General features: G+C 36.8%; 1 protein-coding gene across 3 annotated transcripts; it reads right to left on the bottom strand.

Moving 5' to 3' along the window:
- Positions 1–5035: 5035 nt before the first annotated feature.
- On the bottom strand, positions 5036–19117 carry LOC121321146 (P2Y purinoceptor 8-like). 3 transcript variants are annotated; one of them, XM_041260044.1, is made up of 3 exons: positions 16359–16446; positions 6640–6738; positions 5036–6465 (listed from the first exon to the last, which is right to left on the bottom strand). In XM_041260044.1, the coding sequence occupies exons 2-3, from the start codon at positions 6697–6699 to the stop codon at positions 5641–5643; spliced, it is 885 nt and encodes a 294-aa protein (XP_041115978.1). In that variant the 5' UTR covers positions 6700–6738; positions 16359–16446; the 3' UTR covers positions 5036–5640. The 3 variants fall into 3 exon arrangements, with proteins under 3 accessions (XP_041115978.1, XP_041115977.1, XP_041115976.1); XM_041260043.1 differs by lacking the exon at positions 16359–16446 and adding an exon at positions 19089–19117 and having other exon boundaries at positions 5036–6738; XM_041260042.1 differs by having other exon boundaries at positions 5036–6738.
- Positions 19118–25363: the final 6246 nt, after the last annotated feature.

Genomic DNA, 25363 nt, shown 5'->3' with positions numbered 1-25363 from the left:
ACTCTCTCTCTCTCTTTTCATGTACTGGTCTACCGGGACTGACTTCCTCTCGAGGGGCGGTTCCCTGACTCATAACCCTTGTATGTGCTTTCTGTTGCTGGGTCGTTCGCCCCTGGGATGTCAGCATCGTCGCCTTCAGTCAGCGACTACTTTTTTATCCTGTCCTCGGTTGCTGGGTCCTCTGCCCTTGGATTGTGTCGGCATCGTATCCCTCAGTCAGCGACCACTTTCTGTCCTGTTTCCATGTCCGTCTCCGCTGGTCTGCTACTAGAGTCAGGGCCTCGCCTGCTCCTCTATCCTAAGTCCAGTCCTTTCTAGCTGGCACCCTGTCCTACTAATTGCTTCTTCTGCACAATTTACATCCCCCAGCTCACGCCCTGTGAATTTATGGTAATCAAATGTCACAGACCTATAAAAAAAGAGTACTGTAATACTGTTGCAGTTACATAAGCAATTCACAACAAAGGTCAACGGTAAGATTCTGTTTCTACCGGAAGGAGTATGGCCCCAAAATATGGAGACCATGTAACCAGACCAAAACTCCCAAACTGACAGACTGTTATGCAGATGTTGTAATGCATGGACAGAATGGATCTGCAGAAGATCCTGGGATTGATATTCTATGCTCCCTTATATAATTTTTTAAGGTTAAACTTAGAATCTTTAGCCTGTAAAAAAAAAAAAAAAAAGGCTGGTGTCCTGTAGCATGGAAATAAACTTTATTTTAGGGTCACAGCACAGTTAATGGAGACCTTGTGGTTTTGTTCCACTGTAAATAGATAAACACATTTTAATCTTACTACCCAAACATAAACCTGAAATGCCCCTAACTATCTATGATGTCAGTCAGATTTTACAGAATATAAATGATTGATAAAACTGAGAATGTTGACAGTGCACTTCTGAAATGCGTGTCTTACTTGAAGTGTGTGTGTGTGTGTGTGTGTGTGTGTGTGTGTGTGTGTGTGTCAGTGTGTGTGTGTGTGTGTGTGTGTGTGTGTGTGTGTGTCAGTGTGTGTGTGTGTGTGTGTGTGTGTGTGTGTGTGTGTGTCATGTGTGTGTGTGTGTGTGTGTGTGTGTGTGTGTGTGTGTGTGTGTGTGTGTGTGTGTGTGTGTGTGTGTGTGTGTGTGTGTGTGTGTGTGTGTGTGTGTGTGTGTGTGTGTGTGTGTGTGTGTGTGTGTGTGTGTGTGGTGTGTGTGTGTGTGTGTGTGTGTGTGTGTGTGGTGTGTGTGTGTGTGTGTGTGTGTGTGTGTGTGTGTGTGTGTGTGTGTCAGTGTGTGTGTGTGTGTGTGTGTGTGTGTGTGTGTGTGTGTGTGTGTGTGTGTGTGTGTGTGTGTGTGTGTGTAACAATGTGAGTTGGTGGCGTACACAGTAAGTACTTGTATCCGTGGGATCATGTTTTTTGGAATGAAACTATACATTGGTTTAACCACTTTACATTTTGAAATGTCAGAACAACCACAAGACAAGATGCTCCAGTTTGTACATTGCTTAGTTGCACCAATTGTACTGATTTATTTGCACTGATTCACTTGACAGAAAACTTTGATTGTAATAGAATGTTTAAAAACTAGAACATATAACATTCATTGTGATAGATTACTTCTCCAACCGGACCATACAGTCCATTGTGTGTGTATATATATATATATATATATATATATATATATATATATATATATATATATATATATATATATATATACACATAGGTGTGTGTGTGTGTCACCATGTATATTACCTGGCACCGTCCATCTAAATTTTTCTATTAAAATTTACAAGATTCTAATAAGATTTCTAATTCCATGTGGCCTAATATATTTTAATTTATGATTAAAACAAACCGTTACATCAATGTAATTTAAGAGAAGATAATAATAGTTATCAGTTACGTTTGAATTGTTCATTTATTAATGATTATGTGTCCATGTGAGAGAGTACTTAAAGCAGGGCTATTTGATACTTTAAAATATATATTTATTTTATTAATATTACTGGTCCCCTCATTTTGTGGGCTGAGATTATTTTGAATTTAACCTTAAAAAAAAACACAGGATGTCTGTATGCTTTAGTATAACGTTGTTTGCTGCAAGACCATTGGTGTGAAAAATCTTAGATGTTTGGAAATGGGCAGTTGCAGTCAATTTATTTAGATTATATTTTAGGGAGTGAGGATTTAGTTTGTTGTAAACTACTGGTGTTGTGTTCCAGTAGCAGGTGCCATTATACATTTTTTTTTGGTTTAATTTCTCAAGAAAATGGAAATAACACCTATAAAGTATGTGCAATGAAAACAGATACGTCTCTTTAAAAACATAAAACCACAATAAGTAGATACACCTTTAGAAGGTGTTAAATCTCAGAGAAAGAAATCCCTTTAACCTTTCTTGTAATCTTACTTTGTTCTAATGAAAAGAAGAAAACATGTTGAATGTTGTTTGGCTGTACTGGTACGGTAGTTTTGATTCTTCTATTTTCATTTGAAGTGAGATTTCTAGTTTTGGTATCCTGGGTATATTGGTATAAAAAAGTAATGTTCTCCCTCAGTGTACAGCAGATAATTAAAATTCACTGAAATGTTACTAAATATGAAGAAAACTATACTTTGTACTTACTCTTACAAAAAAAAAAAACTGCAGGCAGCTCTGTACAAAGACCATGCTACTGAAAATTTTATTTTCATTTTCCAAGGGGCAGAGAGTGCTGATTTAATGAGAGCAAAGACACAAATTGAGTTAGCTGGCCCACACATTTCGAAGCATCGATTTTTCTGAGTTTGAAAGGGGCAGTGGCCTGGCCACTTAATTAGGTGATGTATATAACATTGGAATGCATTACCATTTGCCCTGATCACAGCCTTGAAATGAGGTGACAAAGACTACAACACAAGGATCTGTGAGATGCAGAGCAGTAAGCAGAAGATCTTGATGATGAATGTGCTGTTCATCACAATCATGCTTGATATGTGACCTGAAGTCTCTATCATGCGTGGTTATAGACGGGTGCATTACTGTCTTGAAAATAGCCATCGCGATCCCAGTACAAGTGCATCATTGTGTGGTGAAATGAATCCACAGTGATGCTTAATGAACTACACCTCATCCTTCATCCTTCCAGTGTAATCAAGGAACCCGGGTATAGCAGGAGAACAAGCCCCACATTAGAGTTGAAAATCCAACCAGTTCCTAATAAAGCATCCTGACAGTGTATGTCATGGTGCAGAAAGACAGTGACTGCAGACCTCTGTGTTTGAAGGCATCTGAAGACAACAACCAATCGGCCAAAAAAACACAAAGTGAGTTCAGGTTGTGAGCAAGTATGATTGTAAATATAATGCTCTATTTGTACATAGATTGAGTTTTTCTGATTTTTCTTGAGAGTTTGAGACATTGAGTGAGATATTTATCATCTATATCCTTCCTGCTTGTTAATGTTGCAACACCTAGGGGCACAATATCACATTTATTTCATTCAACAGTAACTTATTCATTATAATTTATTAAGTTTTAAAAAGATTAAAAAACAAAACAAAACAAAAAAAAACTGTAATTTTTACAAAAACTAAAACCAAGCCATCTGAAGCTATTTCTCTTTTTTTTTTTTAAATAAAGGCTTAATTAAAAACTACAGGAAACACTTTTAAAATAATACCCTGTGGTGTCTGAATGTGCTGAATAACCTCATAAAGAAATGGCACCTCTTCAATGTAGAGTTGTCCCCTGGTCAGCTAGAGACATTTCTATATTTGAATGGTCTGTGTTGTGCAATGTTGTTTTGTATTTACTTCAGTTGCCAAATCTGATCCTATTACCTGGGTGTTGATGCAGTGCCATTTAAATAACATCACAGTTGACCCACATATAGAGTATATAATCAAGCCAGCTAATATTCTGTTACTCATAGACACTGTGTTAACAGGTATTACATAATGGAAGTGCTCCACCATGGTTGAATATACATCTTTAAATGGTTGCTTCAGATGTCATCCCGTCTGTGTAAAATAAGTCATGAATTGAAATCCCCCAATATATGAAAATAGTCATTGCCATTTCTTGCTGCATGTGTTAATGGACCAAAATGTATATACGTACACACCAGAAATGTTACCAGACATGCCACCAAGGCATAACTCTGTGGTAAGCTTGGCAAGGCAGAGTTAGGGTTGGAGTTGAGAAATATGTCCTCAGAATAACACAGACATTAACAGCATGGTATACGCCAAAACTATGTTTATGATTTAAGTATTGGCATGCGCAAGAAAAATTAACCATTTCTTGACAGTTTTTTTTTTTTTTTTACTGATTCTGAACAACATCCAATTACATTTTTATGCAGCACTTTAAGCATCTGCGGTCTTAAAGAAAAGACAGTCAGTGGAGCATTGCCAACAGGAACAGCATCTTGCTAAAACATTTAAAAAAACACCACACACTTCCTGTTTTTAAAATTGATATTATCATAAAATAGCAACCCCATTGAATGCTTCTAAATAACTTGATCAATATTTGAACTCAGTTCTCTTAATATTTTCAACCTGGCCAAAATCAAACAGAAAGAAAATTAAGCAAGTATGATTTTATTTGAAATGTATGTAATGAAATAAACAGATAAGATTATAGTTTATTGTTTAAAGCGGAAAGCTAAATACAGCGGATCAAGCATTGTGACAGGGTACTGGCACGACCCAGGCCGGCTGCTGGCAGGAAAGACCAAAGCTGCAGTTTAAGTGCTGGTGCACACATTTATTAACAAAACAATGCAAAACACAGGAATGAAATAAACATGACACAAGGGCCAAAATAAAATGTTTAAACAAAAGAATAATTGTGTAGGCTAGGCATTAGTCCTCACTACCACACACTACAAAAATCATAACCTCTCACCCCAAACAAAGGATTTTGCTTCCTTTATACATGTGGCCACTCCCCAATTAGCATCAATTACCTAACTGGGGAGTGTCCACACCTGTGATTTTGGCAGGGACAGATTTAATCCCATCCCTGCCAACCTTACATTCCCACACACACTATTTACAGCGACAGGGCTTCTGCCCTGACACAAGCACATAAAAAATATAATTGAGATCGCTCTGACAATATTTTACATATTATGCATAAGGAATTAAAAGTAACTACATTCTTGTTTTTACATAAAATTTAACTTTTTGCCACATTTCGTTACTTTTCTGAAAAAGGAAACAGATGCAGTAATGTATTAGAGGTAATGCATCATTTCTTAAAACTCCTTCAAAGTACAATAATGTTTAAAAGTTTTCATGTTCCATCGCAAAAGATTTTTAGCATAATGGAGGTGCAGTTTTAATAAACACATGTTTAAACATTCAATTATATAACTAGACATACTTTCGTAATGCTTTGTTCTTTAATTCAGCAGATAAACCAAATGGTCTTGACGCAATAAAAACATCTGAAAACAGCTGAACACTGAAAGCACGACGGTTGCTCAGTGGACTCTCTCAGGTCACTGCTATTACATTGTTTGTGTGGGCCTCAAAGGGTTTTGTTATGGCCTAGCCCAGGATTTCATTTAGCTTCTTGTGCACACTGTTTTTTCTTCCTCGACATTCTGGTGTTGGGCCGTTTGGAAGTTCAAGGTAAAAGGATGTAACTCATAACCTTCTAAAGAAAACTTTCTTTCCTCTTATAAATTGATGACCTCAGATCCACTTCATCCTCTGCCTGCCCTTGTGACAGCGATCTAGCTGAAAAAAAGCTCTCTTTTCTGAAGTCCACCGTGTTGGTATCACTGTTTGTTTGAATATTCAATAAATGCCGAAACTTTCTCCGAAATTCTTTGGAAGCAAAATAGTAAATGAAGGGATCCAGGCAACTGTTCAAGCAGCTAAGGGAGAGAGTCAGTTTATAAGCTGGGTAGTAAGACTTCTTGTAAAAAAGCTTGCCAATGATATGAGCAAAAAGAATGAGATTATTTGGTGCAAAGCAGGAAATAAATACAAAAAGCACCATGGCAGCCAAATAGACGGCTCTTTTCTTCTGTGCACTGCCATACTTGCTGGTTTTGACTAGCTTCAGAATGATCCCAGTGTAGCAGAATACTGTTAAAAAGAACGGAATCAGGAACAGGATGCCAAACAGCGTAAACAGAAAAGCTGCCCATGCCCCCATCGATGGGAGCATGTCTTTTTTGAGGATATCAAAACAGGTTGTAATGTTGAGCTCCTTAACCCGATATGTCAAGTCCGTGCTCACCAATGGGTACAATACAAGCAAAACAATGCCCCACATTCCCAAGCAGGCCGCTAGTGCATATCGAATTCTCTTGCAATCAAAACGCATTGGGTGCACCACTCCAAAGTAGCGCTCCACACTGATGGCAGTCATGGTCAAGATGGAGCAGTACATGTTGGAATAGAACATGACAGTCACCAAACTGCAGAGCGTCTCCCCAAAGATCCAGTCATAGCCATTGATATGATATGCAATCTGGAAAGGTAAGAACATGCAGAGTGCCAGGTCAGTGATGGTGAGGTTTATCATAAAAATAATGGAAGGCGTCTTGGGTTTAGTACGGAACAATAGCAGCCAGAGGGAGAACCCATTGCCTGGAAAGTTGATGCAGAACACAATAATGTAGACAGCAGAAAGGGTGTAGCTCACTGTATTGTTAGTGAACATCCCCAGGGTTACATTATCCAGCCGAGTTGCATTCAGAGCCATGGTGCAGTCGTTTCTTCACTTATGCAAGCCAACGACAATCTAAAACAGAAAAACAAGAATCAGAATTTCAAGATTGTAGATTAAGACATTTCCTGTGACACCTTTATGCCTTAAACTGATATCTCTGCACCAATCAAAGCTCCAGGGGAAAACCGTCTTTAACCCAGACCTGTTTCAAGAAGTCAACAAACAAGAGCTTTCACTTCTTCCGATTACACATTCCAACTGTATAATTTTGCTGGCCCATAGCATACTATTTACAATGGCTGCAAAAAACGTTTTTGTTATTTTAATCTTAGTTTAATTTAATGGGTGTTTCCTTCTCTCAAATGTATTTGGAAATACAGTTCTAATGTAGTTGCTTTTTAAAATTAATCTTACATCAACTAGTAAGAAAGAAGAATGTGGGCAACACAGGCCATCTACTATAGCTGTAAATTCATGACAACCTAGAGCATTGTAACTGCATGTAAAAATGTGACAGACACAGGAACTGACAGGCTCCTTCATACAGTGCCTATAGAAAGTCTACACATCCTTTCAAATTTTTCTTTTTTTGGGGCCTTATAGCCTGGAATTAAAATGCATTAAAATAGTTTGTTTTTTTATTTATCTACACATCCTACCCCACAACTTCGAAGTGAAAAAAAAAATTCTATAAATTTGTAGAAAATGAATTAAAAATAAAAACTGAAATAGCTTGGTTGGATAAGTGTCCACCCCCCTTGTAATACCAATCCTAAATTAGCTCAGGTGTAACCAATTGCCTTCAAAATCACACACCAAGATAAATGGCATCCACCTGTGTTAAATTGTAATGATTCACATGATTTCTGGAAAAATTCAACAGTTTCTGTAGGTTTCCTCTGCTGGGTAGTGAATTTCAAAGCAAAGACTCAACTATGAGCACCAAGGCATTTTCAAAAGAACTCCGGGACAAAGGCACAGATCAGGGGATGGGTATAAAAAAATATCAGAGGTCTTGAATATCCCTTAGAGGACGGTTAAGACGATTGTTAAGAAGTGGAAGATGTATGGCATCACCAAGACCCTGCCTAGATTAGGCCATCTCTCCAAACTGGATGACCGAGCAAGAAGGAGACTGATCAGAAAGGCTACCAAGTGGCCAATGGCAACTTTACAAGAGCTACAGGCTTTTGTGGCCAAGACTGGTCAAAGTGTGCATGTGACAACAATATCCCAAGCACTCCACAAATCTGGTCTGTATGGTAGGGTGGCAAGAAGGAAGCCATTAATCAAGAAAGCCCACCTTGAATCCCATTTGAAGTATGCAAAAAACACTCAGGAGATTCTGTAGCCATGTGGCAAAAAGTTTGTGGTCTGACAAAACTAAAATGGAACTTTTTGGCTTAAATGCAAAGGGATATGTTTGACGCAAACCCAACAAAGCACATCACCCAAAGAACACCATCCCTACTGTGAAGCATGGTGGTGACAGCATCATGTTATGGGGATGTTTCTCATTGGCAGGGACTGGGCACTTGTCAGGATAGAAGGGAAAATGAATGGAGCAAAGTATAGAGAAGTCCTTGAGGAAAACCTGCTGCCCTCTGCAAGAAAGCTGAAACTAGGACAGAAGTTCACCTTTCACCATGACAATGACCCAGAGTACACAGCCAAAGCTAAACTGGAGTTGCTAAGGAACATAAAGGTAGATGTCCTTAAGTTGCCCAGTCAGGGGCCCAACCTAAATCCAATTGAAAAATTGTGGCATGACCTGAAGATTACTGTCCATCAACGCTCCCCAAGGAACTTGACAGAGCTTGAACAGTTTTGTAAAGAAGAATGGTCAAATATTGTCAAATATAAGTGTGCAAAGTTGGTAGAGACCTATCTTGCTTCCACCATGTATTAACTCTTATCCAATTACGATCTTTCAGTTTTGTATTTTTAATATCTAATTTCTCAATAAAAACTTTTTTTTCCCCTTAATAGTGTGGAGTATGGTGTGTAGATAAGTGGGGGGGAAAAAAATCCTCATTTTAAATGCATGAAACTTAGACTTTCTATAGGCACTGTATATATCCCCAGATTCCGATACTCTTAATAAGTTGCGGTAGTTTTATCACAATTAGATTTGCAGTTATTATCCCATTGTATCAACTCATTCAATGGGATATTATCAAGGACCAGCAGAAAATCTTCTATTATCAAGTGCAATAGGTAATTATCAAAACTTCATACTATTTAGTAACAGGAAAGAAAACTTAAAAGCTGCACTCATTCCACCCATTTCTTTTGCTTTCTGATTTCTCCACTCTGTAGGGTGCTTATCAATAAAAAGGGCACACGTATAAGGTTGTAATTAGTCTTTTAAAAAATTGATATTCCTTTGTCACATTCAATGCAATTCTAACAACCAGGTCAGGTGCCAGTACACACAGAGAAGGACCAAAAAAAAAAAAAAAACTGTTGAAACTAGAAATAAAGCCCTCAAATAGTTCTGCCTTGGTGAAGAAACAAAATAAGAAATGGTTTCAACAGCAGCCACTGCAGAAGAGTGTTTGCATAAAATCACACCAAAAATGCAAAAATGATTAGGCTCTAGTCAGTGGGTGGGTGTTTTGGGTGGTTCTGGGAAAGAACGTTCTTGTATGAATCTGCTGTGTGTTTCAGTCTCTCAGCCAGATTAAGTGTATTCACATTTCTAAATCAATCGATTAAGCCACCAGTTACAAACTTTATTTCATGTGGAACTGTTGCTTAACATTTAATTTACCGCTGCATAATGTTACTGTTACATCTGTCTTAATATAACAGTTTAATTTCAGTATTTAAATATTTTACTAATAATAATAATAATTAAAAACTTGATTTTGTATAGCGCCCTTAAAAGCAATCATCTCAGAGAGCTTCACAATTAATAGTACTACAATAAATAAACAGATTATGCATAAAAGAAACACAAGAAGATAAAACAAGCATACAAATCATAAAAACGCCTTTCTAAAAAAGTAAGACTTTAAATTAACTTTAAAAACACTCGAAGAAGCCGAGTTCCTGATCTCTAGTGGAATAGAGTTCCATAATTTGGGGGCATAGCAACAGAAGGCCCTGTCGCCCATAGAGCGCAGGTGAGCAGGCGGGACACACAGCAGTCTGAGATGTAAAAAGATAGAAGATCTGATAGATAAGGCTCTTCATGGGCAAGCTCCGACTTACGTCAGCAATAAAATTTTAAAATCAATTCTAAACCTGATAGGCAGCCAGTGCAGGGCCTCCAAGGCAGTAGTGATGTCATCTCATAAGCAGGACATAGACAAAATTCTCGCTGCAGAATTTTGAACAAATTGAATTTTAGTGAGGATGTCATTAGACATCCCAGCAAGCAGGGTATTACAGTAATCGATCCTGGAGAAAACAAAAGTATGAACCAGTTTTTCAGCTGCAGTTAGAGAAAGCACAAAGTCTAGGCAATATTTCTAAGGTCAAAAAAAAAGAAACCTTGACGGTATTCAGCACATACGATTCAAAAGTTAACCCAGGATTGAAAGTGACCCAAATTATTAATCTTAGATCTGAACTCAAGCATGGTTTCATCAGACAGATTTAAAGTACTGGTTTTACTTAGCTGGTTGTGAGAACCTAACAGCATTACTACAGTCTTGTGACAGTTAAGGTGTAAAAAAATTGAGACATCCAACTTTTTATATCAGTGTGGCAGGAAATGGCGATGGGGTGACTCAGACCAGAAGAAAGCACACAGGTCAGGTAGGTGCAGTTTACCAAAGACTCGGCGTGCGCCGTTTTATTTAAAGAAAAAATAAACTCTTGTTCACAGAGCACAAAAATAAAATAATAAACAAAATAAGTCACGAACACAAAATACGATCCAGCTGTGCAATAGCCTTCACTGATCTTTACTTTTATTTTTTTTTTTTTTTTTTTTCTTCTCTCTCTCCTCTCTCCTCTCTCCTCTCTCCTGGAACACCCCCAACACCTTGAAGATGGAGAGCTGCAGGCTTTTATACAGGTGACCATCTCCCGATTAGCAATAAACTAATAACTTAATTAATTCGGGAGATGGCCACCTTCTGCACAGGTTTTAATTATTAATGTGGATGGGCTTCCCATCCAGGCTGCACAAACAAAATACAGCCCCGTCGTCATTTATAATAAATACATTTTTAAAACAATAACTAGACAAAAATGCACGGCTGCGCCGTCATATATATATATATATATATACACACACACAAAATAAACAAAATACACGGTTCGCCGTCAACTATAAATACACAGACCAAACACAGTAAACAAATACAATAAATAAATCATAATACATAAATAACACAGGGACTAGGGGGAGACCCCGTTCTAAAAATAAACAAACAAAATATATTTAAGCAGGGCTTTCCTACCGCCCTGCTACACAAAGGTACAGGCAGTTAAGGCAGAAACAGCAACATTGATATTAGGTTTAGAGTTAATATAGATTTGAGTAGCGTCTGCGTAAAAATGATAGTGTATGCCATGAAACCTTAAGATGTGGCCAAGAGGAAACGTATAAATACCAAATAAGAGGGGGCGGACAATAGAGCCGTGCGGGACGTCAGAACTAAACCCACCCAGGGAGATAAATTGTTGACGTCCTGTTAGATATGATCTAAACCAGTTAAGGGCAGTGCCAGAGAGACCAAATAAACTCTCTAATCTATCAAGCAGGATCTCGTGATTTACAGTGTCAAATCCAAGAGGATTAAAATTGATAAAGCACCTGAGTCAGCAGCCATTAACAGATCATTAGTGACTTTGACCAGGTCAGTCTCAGTGCTATGAAGATGTTGGAAGCCAGATTGAAAAGGTTCAAAAAGATTGTTAGCGGTGAGATGCCGGTTTAATTGCCTAGTGACAGCTTGTCCTAGAAGCTTAGCTAGAAAGGGCAAATTTGAAATGGTGCAAAAATTATTAAGATTATCCAAGGCCATATGTGTTTTTTTAGGCACAGGCATTACTGCAGCAGTTTTAAATGCAACCGGAACCACACCAGAACTCAGAGACTCATTTATAATAATTAATACCAAGGGGCAGAGCAGCTCAAAACAGGACTGAAAAAGAACAGAGGGGATAGGATCCAACAGACAACAGGTGGCTTTCATACGAAAGGCCAGGTCTGTAAGAGAATTAAGAGTGAGAGGTATAAAACAGGATAGAGGAGCCCACAAAGCCAGACAGACCAAGAGACTGTACAAGAGGAGTCTGAGAAGAGGTACTAATGTGTAGATTGATATTGTCAATCTTAGACTTAAAAAACTCTAAGAAACTATTGCATAGCTTATGTGAAGCAGGTAATATTACATTCAATTATTGATCAACTAATTGCATTTTCATGTGAAGCGAACTAAAAATGCTGTATTAAATGACCTGAAAAGCAGAGCAAAAAACCACAGCCACAACTAGCAAATCTGAAGACAGCAGAGCAGCTTTCACATCTAAAAACAAGAAAGGATCATACATGCAGCTGCCCTCTATATACATCTTAAAACTGAGCCCTTTAAAAGCTGAATGGGCAGAATTTGTGCTCCTTAGGCCTACTGTATTTTAGTTTCATATATTATCTCCTATAACACTACCTTTAAACCATACCGGTTTATAACAATGAGTGTCATCTAAATATTACTGTTATTAAATGAATTAACTAACACTTATTATTTATTTATTTGAAATAATAATAAATCAGATAGGAATGACCCAGTAGGCTACTCAAGACCGCTGCTCTTGAAGATCCATCTCTATAGAATCAAAGGACCAGTGGGAGACTGTATCACCCATTTTCAATATAACCCGTTTTTGACAAGAAAAAGTCTACCAGCAATTTGAAGCTATAAAACCTACAGGTAGCATAACACTATTGATGCTATTTATTTACTTACGTTTATCGGCAAAAGAGCAAATGAGGTTATTTGGTGTGATGGCTAGGCTACTCAAACAGAGTGTAGAGTTAGATGTGAAAAAAAGTTAACACCCTTTTTATTCCTATTGTCTATCACTGCGCCATCCTAACACACGTCTTATTTTTATTTGCTATAATTAAATTATCGGAGGAAAATATGTTATAAAATATTTGTGTATGCTGTCTTTTGAGAAATTATCTGCCAGTGCCAAATTTATGTTACAAGCCATGCCTGTTTCACGCTATATAAATGATCTATTAGACGTTGTTCCACACTTTAAACGATCGTATGCTTTTTAACATAAGACACTAGCAATGCTTTTTATTTTTGTGACTTAAACAACTTCTTGAAATTAATAACTGTATTTTCAGTTCTTTATTTGCTGAAATTCAAAGTATTGTAAAGGCGGTCATTACATTTAGAGGATGACCCTGGGTCTACTGTAACCGCTTTCAGGAAGGTTCTGTGACCCTGGAGAAAGAATTGAAGATGACTGCACTGGTGCCCCATGTAATCTCATTGTCGGATGACATGAAGATTAGAATTACATTCAGAATAATTTTGGGGTTGCAAACTCACACAACAGTAACTGATTCAGTCATAGCAACATACGTGTTCTGGTGTCGAAGGTTAGTTATTTCTGACATTCCATTGCTGAAGTGTGAAAAACGCTCCTTTCAGTTATCTATAATAAATCAATGTAGTTTCATTACTGATTTGAATGGTTAAGAATCATAGATGAATGGAGCTGAGCGTGGTAAAATGGGCTGAGTAATTTTGAATGTCACAATTGTATCTACGTAAAAAAAAAAAAAAACCCAGAAAATGCATATGAGCGCAAAGTTCAGACTGACACTTTTTAAAAATCATTTAGATTAAACCATTAAAAAAGATCAATGATCTTTATCACAGCTTTCGTTTGTTTTGTTTGGGTAGGTGCATTTAATGGCTTATGAAACACGGCCTGGATCCAAATCCAATCTTATTAGTTTAATTGACACTGTGCCCGCTGCCACCCATATATAAAGAAAAATAAAGACAACATGTTTAGATTCACGCGACAGATGTGTAAGGGAGGCAGCATCTGTGTTGAAAACTGAAAGAAAATGTGCAGCAAAGAAAGCTGTGGAAGATGCTAAGGCTGCCCTTCGAATCAAATATTATGGGGCAAGTTCAGCATGGAAAAGGAGGTTTTGGTCTCAGTTCAGCTCCTCCTACATGGCACAAAGCAACCCCAGCTCAATGGAGGAAGCTGGTAGTCAAAGAGGTGCAAAAGCAGGAGGAGAGGATCAGGTGTGTAAAGGCCATTTCCCAGGCCAAGCAGGGAGAATGGATGAGATGGGAGAGTGTGGAACAACGCAAGATCGGCTGGCAAGACCTATAGACAATGGAACAGAGCAGGATCAGTTTCCTCATCAGATCAACATATGATGTTCTCCCATCACCACAGAACCTAAACCTCTGGGTGGATGAGGATCCCTCATTTCCTTTGTGTTCATCACATGCAACATTAAAGCACATTTTGACAGGATATAAGGTGGGTCTTAGCCAAGGACGGTTTACTTGGCGCCATGACCAGGTGTTGCGATGTTTGGCCTTAGCATTGGAAGACAAGCGTAACCTGACCAATAAGTTGCCAACAGTTCCATCAAAGCATCACACACAAAAGACAATATTCCTCCGTCCAGGAGAGAAACCACCAAGAAAAGGTGTTCGAGATATAGTTAACTGTTAATAAATGTCTAAATAATGCTTTTGAAAAATTAAAACAACTAAACAACATGTTCACAAACTACAAACTTGATTTAATTATATACAAAGCTTTGGTTCAGTACAATGCTATTGTTTATGTTTTTTAAAAAAGAAAAACAAGCTAGTTATAATACATTGGCAGTGATGTGGTTTATTAATAGTTTTGAAACATAAGCAATTCTAGTTTAATATTTCGAACAAACACTTTGTAACAATCTCATAGTCCTTATGAACTATATCTTGGGGTATGAACTGTATCTTGTCTTGTGTTGCTTTTTTACTATGTATAAAGTGAGTAGCAGTAACATGCTCCAGAAATTGGTGTAAAAAATTATTTTTTTCAGAAATCAAGATTTATTATTATATATATATATATATATATATATATATATATATATATATATATATATATATATATATATATATATATACAGTACTATTATTTATGTTTTGTTTTGTTTTGACAACTACCAGACATCTTATGTTTAAATTGTAACTGATTAACACTAAAATGCATCTTAAAGAAATGCCTGCTGTTTTTCACTAGTGTTAATTTCTACACAGAAACATACTTTATATTTAACACAATCTAGTATAATTCCTTATGGTTTTTTAGAAGTATATCATTTTGACAAACTGGCTGTTATGGCTGCAGAGCTGATATTTTCAAAGACGAGGTTGTCCTGGAAGAAAACTTGCTTCCTTCTGCTCTGACAATGTTCCCCAACTCTGAGGATTGGTTTTTCCAGCAGAACAATGCTTCATGCCACACAGCCAGGTCAAGCAAGGTGTGGATGGAGGACCACCAGATCAAGACCCTGTCATGGCCAGCCCAATCTTCAGACCTGAACCCCATTGAAAACCTCTGGAATGTGATCAAGAGGAAGATGGATGGTCACTAGCCATCAAACAAAGCCGAGCTGCTAGAATTTTTGCGCCAGGAGTGGCATAAAGTCACCCAACATCAATGTGAAAGACTAGTGGAGAGCATGCCAAGAAGCATGAAAGCTGTGCTTGAAAATCAGGGTTATTCCACCAAATATTGATTTCTGAACTCTTCCTAAGTTAAAACATTAGTATTGTTTTGTTTAAAAATGAATATGAACTTATTTTCTTAGCATTATTTGAGATCTGACAACACTGCATCTTTTTTGTTATTTTGACCAGTTGTCATTTTCTGCAAATAAATGCTCTAAATGACAATATTTTTATTTGGAATTTGGGAGAAATGTTGTCAGTAGTTTATAGAATAAAACAAAAATGTTCATTTTACCCAAACACATATAAATAGTAAAACCAGAGAAACTGATAATTTTGCAGTGGTCTCTTAATTTTTCCCAGAGCTGTGTGTATATATATATATATATATATATTATATATATATATATATATATATATATATATATATATATATATATATATATATATATATATATATATATATAATATATATATATATATATATATATATATATATATATATATATATATATATATATATATTAATATAGATATATTTATAATATATAGATATATATATATACTATATCAAATATATAAATATAATATATATTTAATGGAATATATTTAGATAAATATTGATTAAGAGACATTTTACTTCCTGTAGAAGCCTTTTAACTAAAATTCATAACCCTCTTGATCAAATTACAAAATCAAATATTTCTCAATGGAAACTTTTGAAAATAATCTCAAGATGAATTTATTTTCAAATAGAAAAATATTTATTTTTACTCATAAAAAATTATAATTGTATATATAAATCAGAAACTACAGCATTAGTGCTTGCTCCCTATTATTGCTACATCATAAAAGACAATGAATACCAGTTAATAAAAATTGTATATTGCAAGCACAGCATCAGGCCTACACTATTAGTGCTTAGTGATATCTACCATTCCTTTCACAATGCACAGCATATGAAGAGTAGCTTTGTTATATGTTGAAACCCTATTGATATTCTTCTGAGTTTACCTGTATGTATTAGAGTTGCATTAGTCAATGCTGGTACTGGAGTAGCTGCAGATTTCCCCACAGTCAGTACTGCTGAATGCTTGCGCACTGGTAGTCTGTGTGAAACCATCTAGAGACAAAGCTTTTCTAAACTGATTAAGTCTGTTTCCTCTTATCTTTTTATCTGCACCCAATAACAGAAGATTTTACCTACAGATTCTGTTTCTAGTTATTACTGTGTTTAACAGGAAACGATAGTTTCTCAGTAAACGGTAAACTCCTTTACCTTGGTTCAGGAATAAGCAGGTTCTTGCTGTTGATTCCTTTTAAATCGGATCACTTGAAATGAGCAGAAAAAAAGTTAGATTCAATTTCCAACTTTTGTGGTTTTGAAAGCTAGTGTGTTTATATATATATTTAATCTGCTCTCATGAAGAAAAAAAAACAACTTTGTTTTTTGGCTAACCTTTATGTATTTAACAATCAAGTTACATATTCCGTGCATTTATAACCCGCTTCCTTCCCTTTTGTTCTAAACATACTTTTACTCAGCCTCCATCTATGCCCTTTTGTTCTTCTGTCTGTGCTAAATCTGTAGTGTCTTGGGTTTATCTATACCATTTAGGATTTTAAAGACTTCAATCAGGTCCCCTGTGTCCCTTCTATTTTCTAGGCTGAAAATATTGAATTATTTTAACCTGTCCTCATAGATCATGTCATTAAGTCCTGGGATCAGCCTGGTTGCCCTTCTCGGTACCTTCTCGAATGCAATCGATGTCTTTTTTTGTAGTAAGGTGACCAAAACTGCACACAGTATTCTACGTGGGGTCTAACTAGGGCATTGTATATTCTAGACATACCATAGTGAAGTATGGTAAAGTATATTAATAAATATGGCAAACCAATGTAAACTATGGTAAATGCACAGTATTGCTATGGGAAAAGTAAAACTGCAAAAATACCATGCAAAACTACAGTGGTAAGCTTTTATATGAGGATGACTGGCCTATCAGGGTAATTTGATTTGTCAGTGCTGATGTCAGGTTGACTGGCTATTTCAATACCTATGAACCTAGATCTAAAAAAACTGTCACCAGCAAACCCAAGCAAGCCAAAGGCACAAGCAAACAAATGTAGTCTATGTCTACTTTAATCCCTCTCTCATATTGTCAGGTGCTCTCATTTTGCTCTATATTTACCAATTGCTACAGTATGCTGATGATTTGCTATCATTTGAATTTATATCAGAGCAGACACATGCTGTTTAAGTAAGGTCTAGTATAATATAATATAAAATAATATAATATAATATAATATAATATTATAATATAATATACAATAAGCTACTGTGAGAATAGGAGTGCTACTAATTATGCTGTGAAGCAGTCTTGTGTTCTCAAGGGAAATGTCTTCTTCTACCCTTAACAATGCCAGTTCATCACTTTCTCAGACATCTGGACGTGCCACAGAATCACAGGATACCAGAGTGTTGTGATAAAAATCTTTAATACTTCTGTTGCGGTTGCCTACAGGCACGCTCAGCATTGCTACAGTGGGCTTGAGACTATCAAAATAAGTGCTTGTTCAACATACAACAGTGAGTCCAGTCAACCAGAAAATGTAAACATTTATTTGGCTCTGTTTTTATAGATGAGACGATCGACTTATGTCTTCATTACAAGAATAAGAACCTCTTGTGACCAAAAAAAGTTTCAGAGTGTATTTGTTTTCTTTCTGGAAATCTAAGGTTTAGATGCATCTGCTAATAAATAAATAAATAAATAAATAATAAATTAATTAATTAATTATAATAATAATAATAATAATAATAATAATAATAATAATAATAATAATAATAATAATATGGTCTGTAACCAGGATCATCAAGCTGAGTGAATTTCTAAATGAAATAGCCTCTTGTTGAAATGTGTTACAGTCTCCCTTTATTGCTGTGGTGTACAACCTTAAGTCCCATTGTTTTCACTGAAGACCAAGCACAGTTCTCTCAACACATTGCAGACAATATTGAGTGTTTTAAAACCCACTTAAGGGGCTTTTCTTGTGAAATCATAAACAGGAAACCCACTGCCTAGCACACACATTTCTAACAGGATTTACGGTCAACTGAAATATTCCTGGCACAGTTGCAAACTTGCTTGCTTCACTTTATGAAGAAAGTACATTTAACACTGCCTTTGCCATACAGCAAAGAGTGTTGCTCTTCTCTGTTGACCTTGGTTGACCATATTAGCATGAATGTGGTCTCTTAATAAAAAATAGCTGATTCAGTTATCTTAAATTCAAGCACATTAATTGCTCACATTATTCTTTCTGTGTCACTCACAACCATTTTAATAGTGACAAAATAAAGGTACAGAAAAACAATCTCACTCTTGAAATATATATATTTATATCTGTAGAAAAAACAACCTTACTCTTTCATTGTGCAGGAGCACCCACACACAGACATGTGGCGTGTAATCACCAAACTAAAAATATATATTACAGTATGTTTTATTGTAGCAGCACTAAATAAATAAACAACAACCAAAAAAAATTAAAGCTGAGTGCCTCCGATTTCTGTCTTTAAAAGACTGTTGTTTTATATCGTTTTAATAGTTCAGCATTAATACTGACATGCATCCAGAATACTGGACACCTGAATGGGTGCTAAAAAAAAATCAAGTCTTAGCAAACACACACAGCTCTTCAAACCAATCATAGTTGGATACAATAAAAGACAAAGCTTACCTGTTACCCAGTGCTTTATCCAGAGTGACAAACAGTCTGTTGTGTTTTCACACTAGTTTTCCCATGTACAGTTCAGGAAATGACAGAGCTGTTTTTGATTTTTCAGTTAACTATTTTTGTGCATGGCGCATATACGTATAATATATATATATATATATATATATATATATATATATATATATATATATATATATATATATATATATATAGTGTAAGGGATTGGTTGGTTAAAAGACAATGTAAACAAACTGGTTAGTAAACAAAGTAATGAATATAAAGTGTTTGGGATCAAAACTAAAGATGGTTTAATTAATACACTATTAATTGATAATGGTTTGTTAAATAAAGGAGATTAAAAATAATTAAGTCAGGTTTAAAATATAGTTCTTATTGTGCAGAGACCATACATGGGGGGGCATTGGGACCCAGTAGTGATTACTGGAGTCAGGACCAACTCCAGGTTTAGTCAATAGACTAATTAGTGGATTAATTAGTTAAGTTTAAAAGAGTGTGTGTGTTGTGTGTGGGTGATGGTAGGAGTTTGGTTGGGAGAGTTTGAGAGTAAGCTGGTTATTGTGAGTATTGTGAAAATGGGGCAAGGAACTATTGGAAAGGTATTTGGATTGTGAATTGGTTTTGGTGACAAGGTAACAGGCTTAGCCTGCCTTGTTATTAGTTAGGGAAACGTTTGTCTAGTTAGGGCCTGAGAACTGGTTAGTTTTTGTTTTGTTTATTTTTCTTTTTTAATATTGTAAACAATAAACACATACTATGGCGTTTCTTGGCATCCTATGTTTTAAAGCGTTTATTTGAAAAAGGAAAACATGTGATTGGATGGCAATCCATCACTATATATATATATATATATATATATATATATATATAATATATATATATATATATATATATATAGCATTCAAGTCAGTACCCCACTTAGACCCCTTACTTACTACTACAAACACATTGGTATCACTGAATGCTGTAGATAATTGTAGATGATAATAAGAAGGCCAGTCCTCAAGTACAGTGCTTCCCAGAACTGCTATGAAATACATTCTGTGTAGTGAATGGATAATATTCCTGGTGCCACTGCACTATAAGGTGGCACCTTGCTTTTAAAAATGTATTACCTGATTATTATTATTTTTTTTTTTAATCGAATGATCAATAATTATTTGCATTTATTCCCCCAATTTGGACAGCCCGGTTGCAAGCTGGCGCCGTCCAAGCTGTGTGACTCACCCTGCGCTCCCAGCGGCAGTGCTTTAACTGGATGAGCCGCTCATTGACTACCTCATTTTGAAGAGGGTAGTCTGTCTATTGAAGCTATCATAAGAACATAAGAACATAAGAACATAAGAAAGTTTACAAACGAGAGGAGGCCATTCGGCCCATCTTGCTCGTTTGGTTGTTAGTAGCTTATTGATCCCAAAATCTCATCAAGCAGCTTCTTGAAGGATCCCAGGGTGTCAGCTTCAACAACATTACTGGGGAGTTGATTCCAGACCCTCACAATTCTCTGTGTAAAAAAGTGTCTCCTATTTTCTGTTCTGAATGCCCCTTTTTCTAAACTCCATTTGTGACCCCTGGTCCTTGTTTCTTTTTTCAGGCTGAAAAAGTCCCTTGCGTCGACACTGTCAATACCTTTTAGAATTTTGAATGCTTGAATTAGGTCGCCACGTAGTCTTCTTTGTTCAAGACTGAACAGATTCAATTCTTTTAGCCTGTCTGCATATGACATGCCTTTTAAGCCCGGAATAATTCTGGTCGCTCTTCTTTGCACTCTTTCTAGAGCAGCAATATCTTTTTTATAGCGAGGTGACCAGAACTGCACACAATATTCAAGATGAGGTCTTACAAGTGCATTGTACAGTTTTAACATTACTTCCCTTGATTTAAATTCAACACTTTTCACAATGTATCCGAGTATCTTGTTAGCCTTTTTTATAGCTTCCCCACATTGCCTAGATGAAGACATTTCTGAGTCAACAAAAACTCCTAGGTCTTTTTCATAGATTCCTTCTCCAATTTCAATATCTCCCATATGATATTTATAATGTACATTTTTATTTCCTGCGTGCAGTACCTTACACTTTTCTCTATTAAATGTCATTTGCCATGTGTCTGCCCAGTTCTGAATCTTGTCTAGATCATTTTGAATGACCTTTGCTGCTGCAACAGTGTTTGCCACTCCTCCTACTTTTGTGTCATCTGCAAATTTAACAAGTTTGCTTACTATACCAGAATCTAAATCATTAATGTAGATTAGGAATAGCAGAGGACCTAATACTGATCCCTGTGGTACACCGCTGGTTACCACACTCCATTCTGAGGTTTTTCCTCTAATCAGTACTTTCTGTTTTCTACATGTTAACCACTCCCTAATCCATGTACATGTGTTTCCTTGAATCCCAACTGCGTTCAGTTTGAGAATTAATCTTTTGTGCGGGACTTTGTCAAAAGCTTTCTGGAAATCTAAATAAACCATGTCATATGCTTTGCAATTATCCATTATCGATGTTGCATCCTCAAAAAAATCAAGCAAGTTAGTTAGGCACGATCTCCCTTTCCTAAAACCATGTTGACTGTCTCCCAGTACCCTGTTACCATATAGGTAATTTTCCATTTTGGATCTTATTATAGTTTCCATAAGTTTGCATATAATAGAAGTCAGGCTTACTGGTCTGTAGTTACCTGGTTCAGTTTTGTTTCCCTTTTTGTGGATCGGTATTACGTTTGCAATTTTCCAGTCTGTCGGTACCACCCCAGTGTCAAGAGACTGCTGCATGATCTTGGTTAGCGGTTTGTAAATTACTTCTTTCATTTCTTTGAGTACTACTGGGAGGATCTCATCCGGCCCAGGGGATTTGTTTATTTTAAGAGCTCCTAGTCCCTTTAACACTTCTGCCTCAGTTATGCTAAAGTTATTTAAAACTGGATAGGAACTGGATGACATGTGGGGCATGTTGTCAGTATCTTCCTTTGTAAAAACTTGTGAAAAGTAATCATTTAACATATTTGCTATTTTTTTTTCTTCCTCTATGATTTTGCCATTTGTATCTCTTAAACATTTAATCTCCTCTTAATAATTAATAATTGCAGGTAACAGGTAAGAGCTGGTACAGTAAATGGAAAACAGAAGGCCAAAAAGTAACACAAAAGGTGTAGTGTGTGTCCGTCCCCCCCAAAACACACAAACACAAAATCAATTTACAGACAGACAGACAAAGATGGTAACAACAATAATAATAATAATCTGGATGGCAATGGATGGTGTATGAAAGATAAGTCTAACAAGTCCAGCAGAGCAATGTCATTGAAAACCAAAGAAAGTAACAAAACCAAAAAAAAAAAATACAGGAAACAAAGTAGAAAATTAAAGGAGAAAAAATCCAAACAGAAAAGGAATGATCTCACCAGCAGAGTCCAGTAATGATGGTGATTGTAAAAACTTGAAAAAAAATGAGCACCTTGAAAATGATGAGTCTGTCCAGTAGTGCTGAGCTGAATGTTGATTTTTGGAAAAAATCAGGAGGATCAGGAAAAAACACGAAAAAAAAGAACACACAAAACAATAAACACTAAACAGACCTTGAAAAAAAGCTATACTTAAACAAGTAACAATGAAACAAAAAGAAGAGTTTAGACAAAGCACAGGATACAATAGAAAAAAAAAAGAATGACTGCACTGGAATTATCTAATGACGCTAAAAGATTCATTGAGATTTAAGTTTGTGCTGCTGTAGGTTATGATGGATTCCTCAGAGAAAGGGAGTTGCCCTCCAATCCTAATCAGCCAACTTTAGTACAGGTGCTGGCTTCTAAAAAGCTCTGAGATTGGAGGAGTGGATGTTTGAATGAGCTAATTGGGGAGAGAGGATGAACAGAGGATGTTTGCAAGGAACTGTGGGAAATGAAGTTTGAACCTGGCCAGGCTACTGACCCTAATTAAAAGGGTCAGAACAACAACATCGCTGACATCATTAAAGACTTGGAATGTCTTGTTGATGTTCGGATGAGCCAGGATTGCGGACCTGATCAAAGCTTCTTGTAGGAGTTTTAAACTGTTCAGGCACTCTCCAGTCCATTTCCAGGAGACATCCTTCTTTTTGAAGTTGTTAAGTGGTGCACCAGTATCCACAAACCTTGGGATGTACTTGTGGTACCACCCTGCCAAACCTAGGAACCGTTGAACCTCCTTCAAGTTGGTAGATATGGGATATTCCTGGTTGGTTTGTGGGGATCAGCCACTACACCCTCACCTGAAACCACATGACTGAGAAAATGGAGAGTGTGTTTAAAGTTGTGACATTTTTTGACATTGAGAGTCATACTGGCCAGATGAAGCTTGTGGAAGACAACGTCGAGGTCTTGAAAATGCTGTGCTGAGTTTGGTGAATAGACAATGATGTTGTCTATGTAGATGAAACAGATCTTCCCTCGAAGGTCTCCTAACACTCTCTCCATCAGCCATTGAAAAGAGCATTTAACCCAAGTGGCATTACATTAAACTGATAAAAACCAAAGGGTGTGGTAAATTCCGTCTTCTCACTTGCCAGTAACCCGACCGTAGATCTAGGGAACTGAACACTGCAGCACCATTCAGGGACTCCAGGATGTCATGAATGAGAGGCATGGGGTATGCGTCAAAGATGGTCTTAGCATTCAGCTTCCAGTAGTCCACACAGAATAGGTAACCACCATTTTTCTTCTCTGTGAGCACCACTTGTGTGGACCATGGGGAGTTTGATGGTTCTATAACTCCATCCAAAAGCATGTCTTGGACGCGTTCCTTGACTAAAGCCATTTTCAATGGAGAGGTTCGATATGATTGACCCCAGACAGGAACTTCATTCTCTGTGGAGATGGAGTGATCGGTGACTCTGGTCATTCCCAGCTGATCAGTGCACACCGATGACCATTTAATTGGTGCTTCTGGAGTTGTAGATTGTAATTCATTCATTTATAATAAATATAATTGAGTGGTGTAACTACAGATATTTTTTTCTCTGTTGCTTACCCAGCTTGTACTTCCAAAAGCATTTAAATTTTTTTTTCATGTCTTTGAGTTTCGCAGTTGTAGGGTCACTCCATAAAATCAAAGACCAGTCACCAGCGATGAGTCAAATTGAAGTTTATTCAAAGTGCTTCAGCAACCATCAACAACAGAGCGCTCCAGAGAACAATAAAGCACTGAGTCAGTGCTCCAAGTATTCTGCCGAATATAATACAGTATTATATAGACAACAATTTTATTTTCTGTTCCAATGGGTATTAAGCATGCATAAAACAATTCATATTTTAATCCCTCTCTTCCTGCTATACCCCTTTATTCTACCAATACTACCACTGTATGTGGAGCCCACCTCTCCTCCTCTTATGGTTGTTATGTTCCTTACTAAACCAGTTTATTTGTGTATTTAATCTGTTATTGTTGCAATCATTTGTTTTGCTCCTTGTTTCAGTCTGCTCTCGCTCTTTTGGCAGTACTTGGTGATCCTTTAAGTCAGTGATTTCCCATGCAGCATTTGAATCCCCTCCCTTCACCCCCACCGGATAGGTGGGTCCCTTCACAGTGTTGCACAGCCTCTGGTTTGAGTAGTACACGTTTAAAACTTGTATTTCACTGGACAGGAGCAATGTTTGCAAAAAGTCAGACACCATTGTGCTCGAGTGGTTTTGCACTTCGGTGATTTGTATGGATTTGGCCGGGTGTCCCCCTCTGTCTAGCTGAGAGCTGCCATCAAAGATATAAGGTCCTGATCTGCCGAGCATCCACTGCAGGGTGGCATTATTCATCTGACCCCCAGAGGGAGATGCAGTTGCAGAGGAGGTGAAGGGGGAGAAGAGTTGCTTATTGGAAGGTGGAAGAGCACTTGTTCTTGCCTCCTGAACATCACCATGGTTACATGTATCTGCAACTGTAGCTGATAATGAAATATTAAACAGCAATAATGATAAGTGAGTATAGGTAATATACTACAGGTAAATATGTTCTAAATCTCTGCATATTCTGTGGGAAAATGTACTGCTCATCGATGTCACTTTCACTTTCATTTCTCTGAATCTTGTTTTCTTCTCATTTCAATATGATATGTGTGGCAAAATTGGTTTCTAGTGTTTAAAAAACAAGAAATAAATCCAAGCTGCACACGTGAAACACAAAGACTTATCAGCACTATGAGTGTAAATTCCACAATATGCTGAAATAGATCGTATGAAAATGTTCATATCCACAAAATATTAAACTGCCTGGCAGACTTTTATCAACTAAT

The sequence above is a fragment of the Polyodon spathula genome, chromosome 9 (assembly GCF_017654505.1).
Source record: "Polyodon spathula isolate WHYD16114869_AA chromosome 9, ASM1765450v1, whole genome shotgun sequence".
In the NCBI taxonomy this organism is placed as follows: Eukaryota; Metazoa; Chordata; class Actinopteri; order Acipenseriformes; family Polyodontidae; genus Polyodon; species Polyodon spathula.
This window is presented reverse-complemented; position numbering and strand designations above follow the sequence as displayed.

Bases quoted from the DNA above. Each gene is read 5' to 3' on its own strand.
- LOC121321146 (XM_041260043.1), bottom strand. From the start codon at position 6,699: ATGGCTCTGAATGCAACTCGGCTGGATAATGTAACCCTGGGGATGTTC.